The sequence below is a fragment of the Podarcis cretensis genome (assembly GCF_951804945.1).
Source record: "Podarcis cretensis genome assembly, chromosome: 16".
Classification (NCBI taxonomy): Eukaryota; Metazoa; Chordata; class Lepidosauria; order Squamata; family Lacertidae; genus Podarcis; species Podarcis cretensis.
In genome coordinates, this window is record NC_137186.1 from 20,561,526 (window position 1) to 20,584,626 (window position 23,101).

Sequence of the window (23,101 nt, forward strand, 5' to 3'; positions counted from 1 at the left end):
CTGAAACACTGCGGCCCTCTGCACATGTTCAGAGAAACTCTCTCTCCCCCCTTGATGACTCCAGCCAGGACTAACTACGCTGATGTAGAAAAATGAGTATGGAGGGTTTATATATTTTTAAACTCACCTCTACCTCCTCGCGGGAGTCCAGCCGTCTCGGGGACACCCGTCTCCTGGGCTGGGGGGGCCGTCCAGGCGAGGCGTGCGCCGCAACCGTTCCTCGCGTGTCGCGGCCGCGCGGATTGACAAGGCAGGACGCCTGCGTGTGTGCGCGCGTGTGTGGATGCGGGAGCCGGGCGGAGCGAAGGCTGCGGGCCGGGCGAAGAGCAGCCCCCAGCCCCGATCCAGGCTGCCAGCGAGCGCTGGGCGAAGGAAACCGCGCGTCGCCCGGGGAGCTGCCTGTGAACGCCCCGAGGGGCTCCCCCGGGGCTCCGGCGCGCCCCGCCCCGACCCCTCCCCGGGAGGAGGCGCCGCCGCTGCTGCCGGAGAGATCGCCCAGGCTCGCATGGAGGAGGCTTGACAGCCCGGCGGGCGGGCGGGCGGGCGATCGCGAGCGAGCCAGCGAGGCAGCGAGCGCGCGGGCGAGGCGGCACCGGGGAAGGTCTGGCGCGGTGGGGGCGGCGAGGAGGGGGCGGCCGCGGCGCCGCCGCCGCCGCCGCTGCCGCCGCTTGGGGGGATCGGGCCGGCGGCCGCATCCCCCTGATCCAGGAGGAGGAGGAGGAGGAGGAGGAGGAGGAGGAAGAGGCGGCCGAGGGGCAAGCCATGGAGGAGGCCGCCGTGCCGGCCCCCGGCCACCCCCCGCCGCCGCCGCTGCTGCTGCCCCCCCCTCCGCCGCCGCCCCCGCCGCCCCCTCCGCCGCCGCTGAGCCTGCAGAAAGCGCTGCAGCAGTGCGAGCTGGTCCAGAACATGATCGACATCAGCATCTCCAACCTGGAGGGGCTGCGCACCAAATGCGCCACGTCCAACGACCTCACGCAGAAGGAGATCCGCACCTTGGAGGTGAGGCGCGGCCCGGAGAGGCAGGCTGGCTGGCTGGCAAGAGGGTGGGGGGCTGAGAATGAGGGGTCGTCCAGGGATGGACGGACGGGCGCGGGGATGGGGGACTCAGGAGGGAAGGGGGCGCTTCTCTCGTCCCCCCCTCCGCCCCGTCCATCCCCAGTCCGTGCTCTCGAAGGCTATGCCACCGAGGGGCGCGCGGGGAGACGCGGAAGGGGGGGGGGTTTCCTGGTCGTAGCTGTGAGTGTGTTTGTGTGTACGAGAGAGAGAGAGAGAGAGAGAGAGAGAGAGAGAGAGAGAGAGAGAGAGAGAAAGCGCGCGCCACGGAGGCTGCGCGTCCTGCAGGTGCCTAAAGGTGTCGCTGGCTTTCTTTCTTTTTTAGTAGCGGGGAGGGAAGAGAAGGGGATCTCCCCCATCCTTGCCCTCATTAGGGCAATTTTCCTTCCTGGTTTTCTCCTTGCTCAGCCACAGAACGATAGATCCCTCTGTCTCCCCCCTCCCCCCCCCCCAGAAGGAGGCCCTCCGTGGATACAGCCTCCCTCTTGTCGTGGCTGCCTTTGCAGGGATAGTTAAAAATAAAACCGTCTCTGTGGACTCTTGGGAAGGTGGGGAGAGGCACCAGAGAGAGAGAGACCCCGAAGGTGCCTACTAGAGCAGCTGATTGGAAGGGTTCCCCTCACCCCAGCCCAGTCCTGTTGGGAGCCCAGAAGGCGAGATTTTGGTGGGGGTGGGCCTCCTTTTGCCACGCGTGGTTGAAATGTGGGGTGCGGGGGGGGGGAGGGAGAGAGAACCAGATCCACGTGTTCTGCACGCATGAGACAGGCGCCATGCGGCCTTTGACTTGGGAGCATCAGCAGGGGCTATTGGATCAGGCCGAAGGGGGCCCATCTCGGCCAGCACCCTGTTCTCACAGTGGCCGGCTGGAGATGCCTTATTGTGGGAAGTCTGCAAGTCCACAACTCTCCCTGCTTGCCGTTCCCAGCATCTAGTATGCAGAGGCAGATAAGCCTGGACAGCAGAGAGAGGTCAGGGCCATTGTGGCTGGTAGTAGTCACTGAGAGTTGCTGAGAGTAGCCTCATTTCCCCTTAGTTCATCATCTGAATTGTCACCCAATTGTCAAAGGCCTGTGTTTCTTCCTGCCCCCCCCCAATTTATTCATTTGCAACTGTGCCTGGCTTTGCATACCTGTTCTCTGAGCAGCTTTGCAAAGTTTCCATAAGCGCTAGTGCACCTTGACCCAGGACCCCAGCCTTTTGCAGCTTCTGCTGGCAGCATGTCTGCCACCTGTCTCAGGTCTAGATGCATGGAGGGTGTGTTATTATTACTACTATTTTCCTTGTTGCATTCATACCCCACCTTTCCCTCCAAGGACGTGCCTATTTCTTCCCCTTCTTATTTAATTCCCACAACAGCCCTGTGAAGTAGGCAAGTCTGAGACGTAGAGACTGGCCTCCAAGGTCACCCAGTGAACTTCATAGCCAATGAGCAGAGATTTGAACCTTGGTCATCCAGGTCCTAGTCCAACTCTCTAACCACTGCACCACACTGTTCTGCAGGCTCTTTCAGACTGGTGTAGTGGGGAGCAGCTGGGCAGGTGGATACTGTTGTCGGTGGGCCCCCTCCCCAAGTGGACTTGTCCCCTTTTTGTTGGTGTCCCCTTGCTTTTCTCTCCCCTCTAGGCCCGATCCATGCAAACCTTATGGTGGTGCAGCTGGCACATTTGCAAAGCTAAGCAGGATCTGGTATGGTTTCAAACTGGATGGGAGACTGTATGTTGAGATTCCTGCATGGGAGAGGGTTGGACTAGGATGATTCTATAATTCCCCTCTAGGCCCAATCCATGCAAACCATGCTGTTGATTGGGTCCTTAAAGAGGGCTGGTAGAGGAGAGCTTGTAGGAGCAAGCAAGAGGGGTGGAATCAGGCCCCCAGACCTCTGTGGGTCAAAAGTGGAGCTATGTAAGCACCGTACCTTGGCACACCCCTTGAATGTAGTTCCTGACCCCTGATACCTGCCCTGCTGCCTTGGTTTGACCTGTTCTTGTAAGTCCCCTTTGCAGTTCCTGGACTCTGCATCTTGAAGAGCTGTGCAGAATGGGGCATTATCAGCTGTGGCAGAAGTGGGAAACCTCCAGCCCACAGGCCAAATGCGCTGCTCCAGGGCTTTCTGTCTGGCCCCTGAAACCTTCTCCAGTTCCACCCTTATTTCCAGGACACACCATTCACAAGCCAGGCTTCACACGACAAGAGTTTTGGGCTGGCTGGAATGTGTCCCTGAATCCTGATCATGTCTCTTGATTGCCTGGATGGGAATGGAGGAGAGTTTTGTGTGTGTGTGTGTGTGTGTGAGAGAGAGAGAGAGAGAGAGAAGTGTCCTGTAGAAATCAGCCTACTGCACAGAAGTAGAATCGACTTCTGTTGCTCCACCCACTTCTGCCTCTGGATCCGCCCATCATTAGCATGTGGCCCCCGGAATGTTGCACAGGAAGGATTGTGGCCCTCAGACTGAAAAAGTCTCTTCTCCCCTGACCTGTGGGCCTTCCTTAAAGCTACAAGGGTAAAATCGTGGTTCGGTTTGCCAGAAATTAGTAAAACGTGCATCCCTGAACACTTGTCCAGTTGTGGGTTCTCCTGTGGCAAATGCTCATTTAGTGGCTTGTATCTCCCCTCCCTGCTGTAGGTTTCTTGTAGCACAATAACGTTTTCCAAGGAGGGCCAGATTTGATGAAGTGAACATGTGAACTGCGCCAGGGGCCACATTAAACCAGCAGATGGGCCGGATTAGGTCCCCAGGCCTGACTTTAAACATACCTGTTGTAGCAGAACGTTCATGTCAGGACTGGCTGCCATGTAAAGGACGAAGCATCTACTGGGGGTTTGACGATGGCCTTGATAGCTTTTATTCTTTTCTTTTCTCAAGCAGCTCTTGGTTATGGCAGCTTAGTGATACCTCCAGGTTCAGACGCAGTCTACCATGGAACTGAGAAACACATATGTAGGAGGTCCCAGGCACTGCTCAGATCCTGACTTGCTAAAGTTGAGCAAAGTTATTTCCTTTAGATCAGGCATTTGTCTGCAGATCTGTTGCTCAGCAGTAGAACATGTACTTGGCTAGTTTGATGTCTGGCATCCCCGGGAAAAAGGGATCACGGGCGTTGGGAACTGGAAAAACTCTTCTGCCTGGGGCTGGCTTTACACATTGCACGGCAGCAAATTCCGTGCTTGCGGAGAACTGCAGGTGATTCCGTCCTTCTCACTAACTTTTCTGTCTGACCTGCGTTTGTGACGACTTCTTTGTTGCGTTCACACATTACATTTTCACATGTGTGCTTAAAACGTCTTTGGTGGATGCCTGGAAAACTGCAGGTGATTCTTGAATTGACTTTGCTGCCAGACAGACAACTTTGCAGACACTTCTCTGTTGCATTCACACATGTACATTTGCGTATGCCTGAAAAATGTCAGGTTTGACATAGTCCTTAAACCTGGGAGAAGTGCTGGTGGTTGAGGTTATTGGACTGACCATTCGGTCTGGATGAAGAGAAGGACGCTTAGGTCAGAAGCTTCCTGCTGAAGGTTGACCCAAGTCTTGTCCTGTTGAGGGGCCACATGCAAAAGTGCCCACATCTCACTGATCCAAACGAATGGCTGAGGAAGCACCCAAAGTAACAGCAGAGTTGAAAGTTTTGGATGAACATGAATGATAGTTAAAAATGTGATCATATAATTATCAGGTTCACTGTACATCACTAACAAAAGAAGAGTCCTGTTGGGTCAGGCAACTGGCCTATCTCATCTTTGAAGGCCATCCAAGACCTTCTTCATGCAGTGCCTAATTAAACTGTGGAACTCACGGCCTAGGACCCTCGTACCTACGGGACCGCCTCTCCCGGTATACCTACGGGACCTTAAGGTCCATAAATAGTAACACTCTAGAGGTCCCGGGCCCTAAGGGAGTCAGATTAGCCTCAACCAGAGCCAGGGCCTTTTCAACACTGGCTCCGGCCTGGTGGAACGCTCTGTCTCATGAGACCAGGGCCCTGGATCTGATTTCTTTCCGCAGGGCCAATAAGACAGAGTTGTTCTGCCTGGCCTTTGGCTTGGAATCAAATTGATCCCCTTCCCCTCTTCCTTTCTCCTTTCTCCTTCCGTGATGGAACTGCTATTTGGGGACTTCCCTGGGTTTTTTGCTGGCCCACGTAGGACCAGTCTGGATAGTTGGCCTTGGTGAAGACTTGACGTTTTCATCCCCCAAAAAGTTTTTGATTTGAGTTCCTGCTGAAATGAGGCTGCATTTTAATGCTGTATTTTAGTCTTGTTTTTGAGTTGTGTTTCAATCAATTGTTTTTGTGCTGGTGTTGGCTGCCCTGAGCCTGGTCTTGGCTGGGGAGGGCGGGGTATAAATAAATAAATAATAATAATAATAATAATAATAATAATAACAACAACAACAACAACTCACTCCTACAGGAGGCAGTGATGTTCACCAAGTTGAATGGAGTTAAAATAGGATTGGACAAGGCTACTGGTAGCTACTAGCTATGACAGCTCTGCTGTGCCTCCATGGTTGGAAGCAGTCAGTGCTTCTGAATCCATTTGCTGGAAACCACAGGAGAGGAGAGGGCTCTTGCGTTCGAATCCTGTTTGCTGGTTTCCCACAGGCATCTGGTTGGCTGCTGTGAGAACAGGATGCTGGACTAGAAAGGCCATTGTGCTGGTCCAGCAGGCTCTTTTTATGTTCTTTACAAGAGTGGTCACACAACCATCGGTCCACTTGCTCTTGCAAATAGATGTGATTGTTCTGAAGTAAACAGTCTGGGGAGTAATTTAGGGAGGGAGTCTATCCTAGCCCTCTTTGGAGATGTCGGGGATTGAACACGGGACCTTCTGCATGCAAGGCTCTACCAGAGAGCAATGGACTTGCCCATGCAAACATCACATGGCTTGGCAGGCTTATTGGAACAAATAAGTTTTGCAGCAGGTGCCAAACGCAGTACAGTGAAAGAGCCTGAAATCAATGAGCAGGGAGTTCCAAAGTGCACATGCTGTCATAATAAAGGGCCGATTTCTTGTAAGTGCAGAATGAATCTCATTTGTAAAAGTGCCATTTCCACATTTCGGTGATCTAGAAAGAAATGCACATTGGCAGAGGAGGGATCCCACCAGAGGACCTTTTAGACTTCAACCAGCCTCTGCCAAAAGCCACGGTGTTTAGAGCACCATAAGCAAGACATGCTCAGGAGCGACTACCAAAGTGCCGTAGGCTAGTTGTTCTGAAAGCTTCCTCCATTCCATTTAAAAAAAAAAAAATCTAGCAAGGCCACCTTAAGGTTTGGGCTTAACAGATGGGCTAAGCAGCCTTGACTTTTTGGAAGTGAAAAAAAGAGATATTATAAGGTTATGTCATTGGCCTTATCAAGGAAAAGCATCAACCCAGCCTTGCAAAAAGCTTCCCCTTGCCGCTTGTTTAGTTACTGGTACAGAGAAATTGCTGACACAGAACCTGCAGTAGTCTTTTGTGTCTGAAAGGGGGGAAAACAAACAAAAAACACCACCACATTTTGTAAAAGTTCCCTTCTGGGATGCTAATGGGCAGTGATGGTTTAAAACAAACAAACAAACAAACAAACAAACAAACAAACAAACAAACAAACCCTCAAAACTGGGCAAGGGGCAGTTCATATGGCAGCTCAGTGGCAGAGCAACTGCTTTGCATGAAGAAGTTCACAGGTTCAACCCTTGGCCTCTCCAGGTCCCCTCAAGTCTGTACTCAGATCAGCTATCCTAGTAGCTGATGGGCCACAAGGCAGGGAGCCTGACAGCAGGTGGCGCCGATGACAGGCGAAGCCAGCTGATGCTAGTTTGGTCCCCATCCTCCCCCATGCTGAGTATTATAAGGGTGGCACTGAGGAGGAAGGTGACAGGCAAGGCTACCCATTGGACTGCTTGTAAGTAAGAAGGCAGGATGCCAATAGCTCACCGAAGGACCCAGGCTCTCTCTATCCTTGTTGCAATTATGGTCTCTCTTCTTCAGCGGCTACATAGGAGCCTGCCTCAACCCACGTAGCCCAGTACTGGTTGGCTGTGGCTCTCCACAGCGTTGAGCAATGTGGCAGCTGCTCACTGGAACTGGTAGGGCAGAAGGCAGGGAGCCCAACAGTAGGTGGCACCAGAGCCAATGACAGGTTGAGTCAATGAATTCTAGTCTTGTCACCACCCTCCTTTGAGTTCCACAAGGGCAACACTGAGGCTAAGGAAGAGGAAGAGGAAGGTGACTGACAGGACCACCCTCTGGACTGGTTGTTAGTAAGGGGGCTGGCTGAGGGCAGGCTGAGCTGGGTAGGGCATTGCCCTATTTCCCCAAATGGGCCAGCCTCTGCTGCTGTTGCCATGTTCTCCACTGCCTCCGTTCCCCTCTTTCCTCACCCCTTCTGTGTCAGTTTTGAAGCTACAAGATCCTCTGGGCTGAGACTTCTGTTCTTTAAGCTATAAGCTTCACACAGATTGATGGGGCTGTCTAATTAATAAGAAGGACTGGCAGGAATCTCTTAATTAGACGCCTGGTACAAATGATGCTATAGAATGAGTTCCCATTCCTTCCATTTCCAGTGTTGAAGCACTGAGTGATGATGCTTAGGTAGGCGTGGGCGAGGGAGGCTGCCCCAGGATGGCTTTGGGATGGGAGTTTTCTGTTTGTCTGTTTGTTTTGGAGTGTGTATTCTGCAACATGTCAATAGTGCAATCATAGTGGAGTTATACTGGACCGTCCACACATCATTCTGCATTCCCAGTTGTTCAGCAATGCCAGCGCATTATTGCCATGCTGAAGAGCACCATTATATTATTATTATTATTATTACAGTGGTACCTCGGGTTATGTACTTAATTCGTTCCGGAGGTCCGTACTTAACCTGAAACTGTTCTTAACCTGAAGCACCACTTTAGCTAATGGGGCTTCCTGCTGCTGCCGCGCCGCCGGAGCACAATTTCTGTTCTCATCCTGAAGCAAAGTTCTTAACCTGAAGCACTATTTCTGGGTTAGTGGAGTCTGTAACCTGAAGCGTATGTAACCTGAAGCGTATGTAACCCGAGGTACCACTGTATTATTATTATCCTACCCCACCTTTTCCCCTGACAGGGACTCAAGGTGACTTACAGATAAAATAATAATACTTAAAAACATGGAGAAAAAAATAATTTAAAAAACAACTAAACATTAATATAATTAAAACACAAACATATATAAATCTACTAAAAACATACTGACGATTACCATAAAAACAGCACAGCATAAACCCTTTCATTAAAAGCAGTCAGTTTCCAAAAACTGGTTGGAATAAGAAGGCCTTCATCTGCTGGGGGAAAGACAAGAAGGTGGGAGCTAGTCCAGCTCTTCTAGGGAGGGAGTTCCAAAGTCTGGGAGCAGCCACTAAGAAGGCCCTCTACAAGCTGAAGGTGACGTGTGGTCCTCACAACAACTCTGTGAGGTAGGATAGGCTGAAAGTAGGCCACTAGTTCAATATCACCCCAGTGAGCTTCATGGTCCTTGGTCTCGGACCTTGGTCTCTCAGGTCCTAGCCCAACACGCTAATCACTGCACCACCACTGACTTTAAGTAACAGGACATGCACAGATTGTGTGGCTATTCCCTCCCCCCCACAGGTGGAATAAATGAAGACAACGGACACAGAGTTTTAGGTTAATGGGCGAAAAATGGCCACAACTTTATTGATTACAGGAAAGAAGGGTATTGGCTTTAGGCATTGGCCCTAACCGACTATCCGGTCTGACCGGGAAGGGTTAAACACCAACAGGGGGAGCCACCCGAGATGCATATCCCTGGGCGCTCCCCAAGGGGTTACCGCTCGGGGGCGCGCTTTAGGCCCTAGCCTCCGTAGGTTTCGGACGAGGCGTCGCCCCTCAGAGTCCTTTAACGAACTACCCTTCAAGCATTGGGGGAGGTGATGGCGTTCCTCCCCCCCAACCTCATCTGCATGATAATACCCCGGCCAATGCCTACCGCCAAAACCGAGGGAGTTGTGACGATTTGCTACGAGGTAGGCGAAAAAACCAAGTGGCTTACAAAACCAGCCAATTAGCCAAATGGAAAAACTCCTACCAGGCCCCTTGCGGCGACCAGCCGAAGCCCATAGCAAGGTCAGTGGCAAAACCTAAAGGGCGGGTGGGTGGGAAACTGCGACGTCTCCAGGGAAGAAAGGGGGTGAGCCAGGGGCTGCCCTGACCTTAAGTGGCCCTAGGAAGGCCCGCCCCTGCCGCCAGCCAATTGGCTGGCGCCACAGGGTATGCTAATTGGGTGAATCCCTGTCTCCTGCGAGGCTGACGCCAGCCTCGCAGAGTGTGGGCGGGGTCGTGATCCCACAACCCCCCCTCCTCCTGAAGGTCGGAAGGGGCATTGTGTGGCTATTCCCTCCCCCCCACAGGTGGAATAAATGAAGACAACGGACACAGAGTTTTAGGTTAATGGGCGAAAAATGGCCACAACTTTATTGATTACAGGAAAGAAGGGTATTGGCTTTAGGCATTGGCCCTAACCGACTATCCGGTCTGACCGGGAAGGGTTAAACACCAACAGGGGGAGCCACCCGAGATGCATATCCCTGGGCGCTCCCCAAGGGGTTAGCGCTCGGGGGCGCGCTTTAGGCCCTAGCCTCCGTAGGCTAGATTGTAAATGAAGCAGTGTGTCCCCCACAAAAAATAACCTGTTGAAAGTAGGATTTCATAAAACTGCCCTGATTCCACCGCGAGCTGAAATCAACATGAGTGCACAATAAAAAAGGACATCTGGTGTGGGGAACCTTTGGCCCTGTCATATGTTCCTGAACTACAACTCCCACCTCCTGGGCTATTGGCCACGCTTGCTGGACTGATGGGAGTTGTAGTTCAGCACCCTCTGCAGGGCCAAATGTTCCATGTACCTGCCTTAGAGTGTGCTTCCGACTATTTTATTTGCAGCTGTGGCTTCGCATGCCAGCTGGGTCTGTTTAGGAGGAACTGGGGGGTGGGGGAAGAGACACTCTTAAGCTTTCTCCCAGTTCTTTCTTTGAAGTATCACCTGGCATCATATCATGCCAGGAGATTGACAGCCGGGTGACCCTGCCCACCTGGCAATGTGGCCGAGTACTGGATCCGGCCTGCTAACTGAATCCATAGCCACACCTGTGGTTTATATGGTGATGACACATGGCGGAATTGTTTTTTTTTTTTTGGGGGGGGTGATAGCATTTTGTTCACACCACACTGAGCGACTGGAGGTGATGACATTTTATTTTCATTTTCTCTGCTGGCTGCCCATGTGCTGTGGGTGTTTGAACATATCCCTGTTTCCAGAGATGGCTCCAGTTTATTATTATTTTTTGGAATCTGCCGGAGGCAATTTTTTTTTTAGACGTCCTCCCCTCCCATACCTTTCTGAGACAGCAGCATGGTGAAGGAGGTCACCGGCTCTAAGCTAAGGCAAGGGGGAGAGGGCGTGTGAAATGGATATATTGCTGAGCAGCAGGGATGGGCAAATTGTCAATTTCAGTTTCTCATTTTTCTAAACTTAAATTCAGCTCCCCACATTTGCACACCAGCTTGCAACAGATTTGTCTTCAGTTGGGTTAGGTATCAATGAATTGGTCTGTTTTGGTTTTTCTGAGGTTTCGTACCCGCCAGACATTTAAAGCACACCAACTTCCCTAAAAGAATCATGGGAACTGTAGTTTGGTGCTGCAAAGTATAACTCTCTCTCTGTGTGGTGTAAACTACAGTTCCCAGGACTCTTTGGGTGAAACCATGTTCCTTATATTTGCTTTAAATATACGATGTTTATGCAGCCTCTGTGTCTCATTTCCCCCATTCTTCAGCTCAGCTCTTCACATTTCCACATCACTTTGTGCTATATTTATTTTAAAAAGTCTTCATGAAAATCAATCCACATTTTAGTACAGATGTCTACTCATGTACATATGTATGTGTGCATTTTTGCTTAAGATACACATTTTTGCAAAGCAGTTCCCTAATATAATTCATTTTGGTATGTTATTTTTGCTAGCATATGCATTTTTCATGCACACTTTCTCTGAAGTATATACATATTTTTTTGTGCACAACTTACTTGGCTAGGAAACTGCATTGCAAAATTCAGAGGAGTGGTGAGGTTCAAAGGAGGCCCGGGTTTCGGTTCGTGGATTGTTTCAGAATGTGCAAATGAGGTAGATTTCACCTCTAGCTGGGAGCTGAATCAAATCTCTCCCCATCCCTATTGAACAGGACCTTTTCTAATAGCAGAGGGGGGGGGATTGCATGCACGGAGATGAGGTCCGAGGCCCGAGATAACTCTGAAAGTCCCCCGCATATTGCACTGATCCAGATTCTAACTACAGAGATGCAGATCTTAGTGCCACCTGCCCAGCAAAAGCGACACACAGACGAGGCTGTGCCTCTCCAATTTACGATGAGAAATGCAAATATTGCAAAGCTTGCAAACGTAATGAATGTCATCTGCTTTGCAAACGGATGATAAATGTTCCTTGGCCCACAACTCATTTAGTGTGAGGATATATAGCTTCCCTGGTAGAGCTCTGCATGCAGGAAGTCTCAGGTTAAACAATATCCAGTTGCTTAAATAGGACCGAGAAAAAGTTCCTGCTTAGGCAGGAGTGAGGAGTTTTAAAGTTGGCACAAAATGCACCTGCTGAATCTCTGACAGAGAGTTCCACAGGATGACAGCAAAGGCTCAGTTCCTCAGTGTTGTCATAGTTTTATTTATTATTGCTGTAAACTGCTCAGATTTTTTTTAAAAATGAATTAATGGTATATAACAGTGCGGTGGTGCTGTGGTCTAAACCACTGAGCATCTTGGGCTTGCCAATCAGAAGGTCGGCGGTTCAAATCCCCGTGACGGGGTGAGCTCCTGTTGCTCGGTCCCTGCTCCTGCCAACCTTGCAGTTTGAAAGCACGTCAAAGTGCAAGTAGATAAATAGGTACTGCTCCAGTGGGAAGGTAAACGGCGTTTCCATACGCTGCTCTGGTTCGCCAGAAGCAGCTTAGTCATGCTGGACACATGACCTGGAAGCTGTATGTTGGCTCCCTCGGCCAATAAAGCGAGATGAGCGCCACAACCGCAGAGTTGGCCATGACTGGACCTAATGGTCAGGGGTCCCTTTACCTTTTTAAAACTATCTTTTATAATAAATAACTATCAAGCGTAATCAGCAAAGAGCTGTTAGGTAGGGCAATAGAGATTACCTTCTTTAGTAATGACTGAAGTCCACAGGGGATCCGGTACTGAGGGTCGGACCTCAGTGATAACTGAGGGTTAGCTGTAGAGAGCCTCCAGTCTCCCAGCATTTTGGGGCAGGGATATGAGCACCTAGCAATAGTTTAGATTTGTAGAATTAAGGTGCTGTGTCACCCCATCATGCAAATCTACTTTGGAACTCCTTGCATATTGACACTAGATAGGCCCCTTTGCTATATCCTTAAAAAAACAAACTAATTAAAAAACATTTTTGTTTAGACGAGCTTCTCGAGACATGTAGAGCAGGCATCCCCAACCTGCAGCCCTCCAGATGTTTTGGACTACAATTCCCATCATCCCTGACCACTGGTCCTGTTAGCTAGGGATCATGGGAGTTGTAGTCCCAAAACATCTGAAGGGCCGCAGGTTGGGGATGCCTGATGTACAGGGTTGATATGTGCTTTGATTTCCTTTTAGATTCCTGTTGATTTAAACGATCACAGATTTGTCTTTGAGGTGGGATTGCTGCATTTCAAGGCTGTGTTCTTTGTTGTAATGTCAGAACCTGGGACAGCACCTGGTGAAAGCTAGAGATGCAAATTAGGCCAAAAATCACATAGGGGTTTTGTCTGAAAACATAAGTATACAACACTAGCAGGAAGTGCCCGGTGCTGCTTGTAAATTTGAAGAAACTAAAATACATTGTGAATTTTATATGGAAAGGGTAATTTATGAGTTTTAGGGCTGCATGCACTCCCAACCCCACCAATCCTGCACTCTGAACTGACCTGGGCAGCTCCTGCTCCAGTCCTGAATCCATTTTTATTTTTGTGCATAGGTGAGCTAAAGTTTAATTAGGGTTGAATCAGAAATGGCACCCAGTGTCCAAACATAGACAGAAGCTACTGCCTCCACTGGGATGCGGGTGGTGCTGTGGGTTAAACCACAGAGCCTAGGACTTGCCGATCAGAAGGTCGGCGGTTTGAATCCCTGTGACGGGGTGAGCTCCTGTTGCTCGGTCCCAGCTCCTGCCAACTTAGCAGTTCGAAAGCATGTTAAAGTGCAAGTAGATAAATAGGTACCGCTCTGGCAGGAAGGTAAATGGCTTTTCCATGCACTGCTCTGGTTCGCCAGAAGCGGCTTAGTCATGCTGGCCACATGACCCAGAAGCTGTATGCTGGCTCCCTTGGCCAATAAAGCGAGATGAGAGCACCAATCCCAGAGTCGTCCATGACTGGACCTAATGGTCAGGGGTCCCTTTACCTTTACTGCCTCCACTATGAGAATCTTCATCTCGTGTCTGGCTACGATATCACAAGAGCTTCCAAGTTGGTGCAGGTTGGAACCATCCTGCCAAATGTTGGCTGTGATTTTTCGGAGCCCTCCAAATTATGCAGATTGGACCTGTCACAACAAATTTGGCAGAGACCCACCCACCAAAGGGGGGTGACAATATAGTTGGAGGTGCGTAAATTAGCGTAGTTTGGACCCCATAGTTTGCTCCCTCCGATAAGTGAAGTCACACCAAAGTCATGTTTTGGTCCACCATCTTGATTCAAAATGGTGCCCGGTGCCCAAATATTGATGAAGACTGCCACCCCCACTTCAGGAACCCTCGTGCTGAGATTAGCAATGGTATCTGGAGAGTTTACAGAGTCTACAGAGAATCGATGGACAGAGAGGCAGACAAACCACTCGCTAAAACAGGCACCCCCAAACTCGGCCCTCCAGCTGTTTTGGGGACTACAACTCCCATCATCCCTAGCTAACAGGACCAGTGGTCAGGGATGATGGGAAATGTAGTCCCAAAAAACATTTGGAGGGCTGAGTTTGGGGATGCCTGCCCTAAAAAATACATGTTGCTGGCATCCGTCTGTCTCTGTAGACAATGGAAGAGTGTGATTTTGGGGGTAAAGTCAAACTGTTAGAGAGTTACAGCCCCTGCTGTGGCTTTAGAGCAGTGTTTCCCAACCTTGTGCCTCCAGCTGTTTTTGAACTACAACTCCCATCATCCCTGAGTAGCAAGACCAGTGGCAAGGGATGATGGGAATTGTAGTCCCAAAACAGCTGGAGGCACAAGGTTGGGAAACACTGCTTTAGAGAGTCATGTATAGGAGTATGGGAGAGACATGTTTTGTTGCAGCCGGGGCAGATAAAGGCATCCAGTTTTGCTGCTACAGGTGCACCATGGGTATTCTTCTCTCTGCTCTCCTCCCAGCAGTCATTCCTCCTCTAGTCACCGCTGTGAATACACAACCCGACTGTCTCCAGGCACTGCAATTATCTGCAAAGGATTCCCATACAGAAGAGTTAATGTCGCCCGCCTTCATGTCACGCTTTCAGACATCTTTGTAACACAGAGTTGGTCTGCCAACAGGCCTGGTGCCTGAAGCCAGCTCCCTGCAGAGCACATCTTTGGGGATCCTGCCATTTTCCATCCTTTGAGCATGACCAGGCCAGTGTAGACGTCGCTGAGACAGGAGTGCAAACAGGCTGGGGATTTGGGCTTGGGAGAGCACATCTTTGTTTGAGATTCTGTCGCGCCATTTGATGCCCAAAATCTCCATGATGCAGGCTCGTGGAAGGCGTTAAGGTCTTGCTCCTGGCGGGTGTAAGTTGCCCATGACTCATTTCCATATAGCAGCGGGCTCAACACACAAGCTTGGTAGACCTTCATTTTGGTATAATAATAATAATAATAATAATAATAATAATAATAATAATAATTTATTTATACCCCGCAGATCTGGCTGGGTTTCCCCAGCCACTCTGGGCAGCTTCCAACAAAACACTAAAATACAATATCCTATTAAACATTAAAAGTGTCCCTAAACAGGGCTGCCTTCAGATGTCTTCTAAAAGTTTGGTAGTTATTTTTCTCTTTGACATCTGGTGGGAGGGCATTCCACAGGGAGGGCGCCACCACCGAGAAGGCCCTCTGCCTGGTTCCCTGTAACTTGGCTTCTTGAAGCGAGGGAACCGCCAGAAGGCCCTTGGCGCTGGACCTCCGTGTCCAGGCAGAACGATGGGGGTGGAGACGCTCCTTCAGGTATACTGGACTGAGGCCGTTTAGGGCTTTAAAGGTCAGCACCAACACTTTGAATTGTGCTCGGAAACGTCCTGGGAGCCAGTGTAGGCCGTTAGCACCACATTGCCCCATATCTTTTTGGAGAGGTGAGCCATTGCCATAGCTGCCTTGCCAATACGTTTGTCCAGCTCAGCATTGATGGGGAGGTTGCTATGTTCATCGGAACATAGGAATCTTCCTTAGATAGAGGCACACCGATGAATGTGTCTGGTGGGCACACCCCTTGCTTTCATTCAAGATGCTTAGTGCTTGCTTTGCATGCAGAAGTCCCCAGATTCAACCCCTCCATCTAGGACTGCCTGAAACGCTGTAGAGCTGCTGCCAGTCAGTGTAAGGTAAAGGTAAAGGGACCCCTGACCATTAGGTCCAGTCGTGGCCGACTCTGGAGTTGCGGCGCTCATCTCGCTTTCTTGGCCGAGGGAGCTGGTGTACAGCTTCCGGGTCATGTGGCCAGCATGACTAAGCCGCTTCTGGTGAACCAGAGCAGTGCACAGAAACACCATTTACCTTCCTGCTGGAGCCCTACTTCCTGCTGGACCCCTATTTATCTACTTGCACTTTGGCATGCTTTCGAACTGCTAGGTTGGCAGGAGCAGGGACCGAGCAACGGGAGTTCACTCCGTCGCGGGGATTCGAACCGCCAACCTTCTGATCGGCAAGCCCTAGGCTCTGTGGTTTAACCCACAGCTCCACCCACGTCCCGCCAGTCAGTGTAGACGGTACTAAACCAGATGGACCTTGGGCCTGACTCGATGCAAGGCAGCTTTCTCTGTTCGTGTGCTGTAAGGGAAGGGCTGCAGTGCAGTGGTTAGAGCATCTAGCTCAGTTGGTTAGAGCGTGGCGCTGATAATGCGAAGCTTGCAGGTTCGATCCCCGTGTGGGACAGCTGCCTATTCCTGCATTGCAGGGGGTTGGACTAGATGATCCTCAGAGTCCCTTCTATGATCTGAAAGTCCCAGGTTTGATCTCTAGCATTTCCAGCTAGCATTGGCAGACGACCCTCTCTGAAACCCTGGAGAGCTGCTGCCAGTCAGTGTAGACAGCACTAGCTTAGATAGGCCTGTGCTCTGACTCGACAGCTTCCTATGATCCAGAAGAAGGGTTCTGACTACAGTGGAACCTCGGGTTAAGTACTTAATTCGTTCCGGAGGTCTGTTCTTAACCTGAAACTGTTCTTAACCTGAAGCACCACTTTAGCTAATGGGGCCTCCTGCTGCCGCTGCGCTGCCAGAGCCCGATTTCTGTTCTCATCCTGAAGCAAAGTTCTTAACCCAAGGTACTATTTCTGGGTTAGTGGAGTCTGTAACCTGAAGCGTATGTAACCCGAGGTACCACTGTACTTGGGTGAAACAAGTTTGACCGCCTTCCTCCCCTCCGAAAGAGAGACCTTGCTCCTGTTAAAATGGCATCTCCCTTTTGTCTGCCCTCCGACGCACAACCAGCTGTCCTTTTGGGAGCCTGGCACAGTCCTGGGGATCATCTGTCACTATAGTCGGGCTCTCACCTAATGTTGGAAATATGCGTTCATTAAACTTTCAAGCGCAGCCTCCCTTTGCCAAGGGAGCTCTCCAAGGTGGGTTGGATTTCTGCTCCTCCTCTGACGGAATCGCTGGTTGACCTGCTGGTGGGGGACGGGCGGGCGATTGTACTCCACCTCGAGCGGCTGGCTCCGTGCCTCTAATTTATCACTATTATTATTATTTTTCTCTCCACCTGCGTTTCTCCTTTGTTTTAGCGAGATCTTAATCTCCCAGCAGGGCAGGCCGAGGGAGCAGTTTCCAGCCTTGGCTGACGTCAGTTGCAGCTCCGTCGATTAGCTGGCGCTAGGCACTGGGAGAGAGGTGCAGCTGTCGTCCCTCTCCCTGGCGACCAGGTTTAATGCCATCCTTACCACCTCTTGCTTCAGCGAATTGACACAGTGTGGTCCTCTGAAGCTCAGCAGGGTATGTTTACTCATCTATTTCGTTGCCAAGTAGCTCTGCCCGCTTTGCACAACAACCCTGTGAGGGAGGTTAGGCTGCAGCTGGCCCCCACGGTCATCCACTGAGATTTATGACCGAATCAGGATTCGAACCCTGGCCTCCCGGGTCTTAGTCTGACATTGTTACCACTACACCACGCTGGCTCTTCTGTGCCTGGGGCTTGCTGTCCACACAGGCTAGCATGGAAACAGGGGTGGTGCTTGCCTCCTGAGTACATGTTAGTTTTTCCAGCAGTTGTAGGAAAAGGAGGTACAGGGGCAGTGACCCAGTAATTGTTTACTTTTCCGGCTGGTTCACCAGCTATGACCCCTCTTGGACAGAGGTGACTTGGCCACTGTCCTCCGTGCTTCATGCTGAGTTCTGGATTGGATGACTGCAATGCGCTCTACATGGAGGTGCTCTTGGTCCAAAAGGCAGCATGCGGATTACTGGGTGGACTTGCCGATCAGAAGGTCGGCAGTTCGAATCCCTGCGACGGGGTAAGCTCCTGTTGCTCAGTCCCTGCTCCTGCCAACCTAGCAGTTCAAAAGCACATCGAAGTGCAAGTAGATAAATAGGTACTGCTCAGGCAGGAAGGTAAACGGCACTTCTGTGGGCTGCCCTGGTTCACCAGAAGTGGCTTAGTCATGCTGGCCACATGACCCGGAAGCTGTACGCCGGCTCCCTCGGCCAATAAAGCGAGACGAGCGCCGCAACCCCAGAGTCGGCCACGACTGGACCTAATGGTCAGGGGTCCTTTTACCTTTACTTAATCCATTTACAGTAGATCTCATGTAACCCCCTGCTTCCTAACAGCTGTGCTGGTTGTCAGTTTGTTTCTGGGCACAATTCAATGTGCTCACGTTGCCCCTATTTTCCGGAGGCAATCCTGGTTTTACAGAAGCTGTCCCGGTTTCATGATTTGATCCTGGAATGTCCTTAGTGCATCCCTATTTTCATCAGAGAAATGTTGGAGGGTCTGGTAGGACATCCCTATTTTCATCAGATAAATATTGGAGGGTATGGAGTTATGTGGCCCCCGAGCCAAGGTGATATGTAACTATACAATCTTTAGAAGTCATCTGGAGGGAGCCCTATATAGGGAAGTTTTCAAAAATGGTTTCTTATGTTTTTATCCATGTTGGAATATTTATTTAAAAAGTTCCTCATGAAAATTCCTCAGTGTTTTATTGAAAATGTTTCTGTGACACTTTGCCTAATATGCACTTTTTTTTGAAGAGCATTTTCCCACTAAAACGCTGACGAATTTTCATGAGTAATTTTTTTGTTTAAAAAATAATAATAATGCAAACGGATGTGGAGAACTGCACTTACGACTGGAGAAACTGAGAGAAACCAAAATGGATTGGTTTACACATCTCCAGCCCACCTTTCCTGTGAAAGTGAAGGTGCAATTGCTTCGCCCTCCTCTCCTATGGTAAGGTTCCATCTGCACTATACTTTTCAAGCAGTATCACCCCACTTTTAAACCGTCACGACTTCCCGCAGAGAATCCTGGGAACTGTAGTTTCCCAGGGTGCAGAGAGATGTTGGACAAAACCCCTATCCCCTTCCCAGAACTACAATTTCCAGAGTTCCTTGGGAAGAGGCACTGACTGTTAAACCACTCCAGGAACTGTAGTTCTCTGGGGAGAACAGGGGCATCCTAACCAGAGATGGAGCTAGCTGCTCCAGCACGCGGGGGGGGGGGGCATGGGGGCGAGGCGAGTGTCCCAGGGGGGTACCACAGCAAGCGTCCCAGGGGGCAAGACGCCCATGGGGGTGGAATGGGCAGCCCATGGCAGGCCACACTGCTTTGCCAGCAGCCTTCCTCCCTTCCCTCTTCTTTTGACAGCTTAGGGGAGGATTCCCCCCCCCAGAAGTAGCCCGGGAGCAGGGGGCAATGGCGTGCTGCCCGCCCACGACTCTCAAACCTCCCCTGGGCTGTCAAAACAATTGGGGGGAGGGGGGAAGGTCGCTGGCAAGGCAGTGCAACTCTGCCCCTTCCCCTGACGGCTTGGTGTTGGATTGGGAGTTGTGGGCATGCGGCGTGCTGAATGTCACCCCCCTCAGTGATGACACCTGGGACGCACCACCCCCACTGCCCCCCTTCCACTGCCCCTGATCATAACAACTGTCAGCATCCATGACAAACTATACTTCCCAGGATCCTTTGCAAACTGCTATGTTGGCAGGAGCTGGGACAAAGCAATGGGAGCTCACCCCACTGCGGGGATTCGAACCGCCGACCTTCTGATTGGCAATCCTAAAATGCTCAGTGGTTTCGACCACAGCGCCACCTGTGCCCCCATATCTATATCTATCTATCTATCTATCTATCTATCTATCTATCTATCTATCTAATCTATCATCTATCATCTATCTATCTATCTATCATTGATCTGTCTTCTTCTTCTTCTTCATCATCATCATCATCTATCTAAAAATATATAAGGCACAGCCCCCATTGGAGAGTTTGTAGTGCCATATCACATTTAAACCACAGCAGAGGTGAGAGAGAGGGGCTGCTTAAAATGGCGGCCGCTCGAGCGCTGCTGCTGCTGCTGGCACCAGCAAAGCCCAGCCCCCTTCCTCCTCTAGGCAGGGCAGGGAGAAGCCAGGAGGAGGGAGGGAGGAGGCGCCGCTGATGATTTGGGGCAGATAAATGAAAGGGCTCCACACAGCGGAGAGTTAATCTGTGAGAAATTGCTGTCCTGATCCACAGGCCCAAAGGAGGGCTCAAGGGATTGGTTGGGTGCAGGAATACCGAAGAAGGATGTCCAAAAACGTTAGAGGGATCAGTTCTAGTGCTTGATTAAGGAAAGGTGTAGACTTACAGCAAATCAGCCTGCCAGGTCTCCTAGTCTTTACTGAAATGGGTCAGACACCGCAGCAAGGGGACGGCTTGTCCACACCCAAGCAAACACCCATGCATTCTTTATACACAAAGAAGAAAACACCAGTTTGGCTAGGACTACCCATCTGTCCAGGGGAGGGCACAGGTGGCAGATACCCAAATCTTACAGATAGTCCCCCCTTCTGGGCTCAGAGCCCAGCAACCCCGAGCCCAGAGATAAGGAGAGCATCAAAGGGAGCCAATTAGCCTATATCAAAGCAAACGAAGAGAAACATCTATGAGCTCATGGCGAACCAATTAATTGTGGTTATCTTGACTGCCAAGATGGCGTTTGCAGAGCACCTGGAACGGTTCAACACACTTTCTTCCGCAGGGGGCAGTGGTGGCCATGAACTTGGAGGGCTTTAAAAGAGGATAAGATGAATTTGTGGAGGAGAGGGCTGTGGAAGGCTACCTGTCATGATTGTTATGTTCTCCCTTCACACTTGGAGGCAGTAATGCTTCTGAATACCAGTTGCTGGAAACCACAGGAAGGGAGAGTGATCTCATGCCCAGGTCCTGATTGCGGGTTTCCCCTTTGGGCATCTGGTGTGCCACTGTGAGAACAGGATTCCGTAATAGATGGGTCATTGCTCTTCTTGTGTTCCTACCATCTCATTGGAGCTTTCTGATATTATGGGAGCAGAACTCTTCTCAGTCAACCCTACTTGGATCCAGCTTCTCACTCTGTCTCCCCTTCAGGTTCTGATACTTCCTGGGGCCCCAGTTTCACCTCCCACCACCCACTGGGACTTTCCCTGGGGTCATCAAGTGCCATCTCCCCAAACTCCTCCCATTGCTGCCAAGGACTGGACCATTCCTTCCATGGCATCTCTAAGGGCCTCAGGGCCTCGGCCCAGTATACCTGAAGGAGTGTCTGCACTGCCACTGTTCAGCCCGGACACTGAGGTCCAGCTCCGAGGGCCTTCTGGCGGTTCCCTCCCTGCAAGACGTGAGGTTACAGGGAACCAGACAGAGGGCCTTCTTGTTGGTGGTGCCCGCCCTGTGGAACACCCTCCCATCAGATGTCAAGGAAATACAGTGGTACTTCGGGTTAAGAACTTAATTAGTTCTGGAGGTCCGTTCTTAACCTGAAACTGTTCTTAATCTGAGGTACCACTTTAGCTAATGGGGCCTTCCACTGCCTCTGCGCCTGTGCCGCGTGATTTCTGTTCTCATCCTGAAGCAAAGTTCTTAACCTGAGGTACTATTTTTGGGTTAGTGGAGTCTGTAACCTGAAGCGTCTGTAACCTGAAGCATTTGTAATCCGAGGTACTACTGTAAACCAACTATCTGACTTTTAGAAGACATCTGAAGGCAGCCCTGTTTAGGGAAGTTTTTAATGTTTGATGTTCTATCGTGGTTTTAATATTCTGCTGGGAGCCGCCCAGAGTGACTGGGAAAGCCCAGCTAGATGGGCGGGGTATAAATAATAAATGATGATCATGATGATGACAGTAGCAATGGTTGGCAAGGCTCCCCCCATTCCTATTTGTGAAGAAGGGAGAAACTCAGCCAGCCCCTACCAGCCTGCCTGGTTTCCTCATAACCAGCCCAGGGGATGGTCCTGGTTGTCAGCTTCTTCTTCCTCAGTCTCACAGAATGGAGAATGGGGGCAAAAATAGAATTAGCTGGGCTAATTGGCTCTGGCTCCCCCTGCTGTTCGGCTCCCTGCCTTCCGTCCTACCATTCCAGGAGGCACCAGCTACCCCTGGGTGCGTTGACACATTTTCTTGAAGGAAACCTGTTGTGGAGTCCTGAGGCAGTTGAGCAGCTACTGATTGTCCCCTCTCATCACACCGCTCCCCCCTTCTCCCCCTTGCCTGCCATCTCCATGGAGAATAAGCTGTTTGAGGGACACAGAGAGGGGGCTGAGGATAAATATTTTCTCTTATCGCCTCGTAGCCACAATCTCTCTTCAGGTATCAGCTTGCAGGTGGCTCTTTTGAAATGAGGAGAGCCTGGGCTTGTCCTGGGCAAAAGAGATGGAGAAATGAGCACCACTGTTATTCTGCATGAAGAGCTGCAGAGCTTTTGTCTGCTTTTACTTATACTTAATATTTGCATACCCTCCTTTTTTGTTTAAACCCATAACAAGGGATGGACAGAGAACCTGTCTATTTCGGTTTCTCATTTTTCCAATCCTAAGTTCTCTACATTTCCACACCAGTTTGCATTTTTTTTGAAAACGAAGTCCTCATGAAAATTCATAAGCATTTTAAGTGTGAATTTCTCCCTATACACATTCAATTGCATTCAATTTCCCCCGATATACACACTTTTGCAAAACGATTTTCCTAACGCAATGCATCTTTCCATGTTATTATTATTATTATTATTATTATTATTATTATTATTATTATTACTAAAGTTCATTTGTGTGCGGATTTTAGTATATGTATATTTGCACAAGTTACTTGGTTAGAGAACTGCCTTGCAAAATTCAGAGAAGAGTGAATTTCAGAGGACGGCTGTGGGTTTCAGTTTGCATATTGTTTTACAAATTGCAAATTAAGGGTTATGATTGCCTTAAAATGTGAACTGAGTTGAATTTCTCTCCCATCCCAACTCATAGCCAAAATGACTTGCAATGCCAGGAGAACAGAATACAATGAAGAAATAAAACACTGCAGGGATGAATCTCTGAGGACAGTGTTTTTTTATCTATCTATTCATTCATTTTATTTATTCATTTATTTAATAACCTTATATCTGAATTTTCCTCCAAGCAGCTCATAGTGGTTCTCCTCCCTCCTCCTCATTTTATCCTCACAACAACCCTGTGAGGTAGGGTAGGCTGAGAGGCAGTGACTGGCCCAAGGTCACTTCAATCAGCTTCATGGCTGAGTGGGGATTTGAACCCTGGTCCTTCCAGGTTCAACACTCTGTGCCACACTGGATGTCTGTCCCACCCCTTC

At 50.2% G+C, this 23,101-nt stretch overlaps 1 protein-coding gene across 1 annotated transcript in view; it reads left to right on the top strand.

Annotated features, from left to right (window-relative positions):
• Window positions 1-832: 832 nt before the first annotated feature.
• The window catches only part of KSR2 (kinase suppressor of ras 2), a gene marked incomplete at its 3' end in the record, with an annotated part of 188,118 nt that continues 165,849 nt past the window's right edge, over window positions 833-23,101 (top strand). The window contains exon 1 of the mRNA XM_079956588.1: window positions 833-999. Within this exon, the coding sequence (XP_079812714.1) occupies window positions 907-999 (93 nt within the window). The 5' untranslated portion in view covers window positions 833-906. The remainder of the gene's footprint in view (window positions 1,000-23,101) is intronic.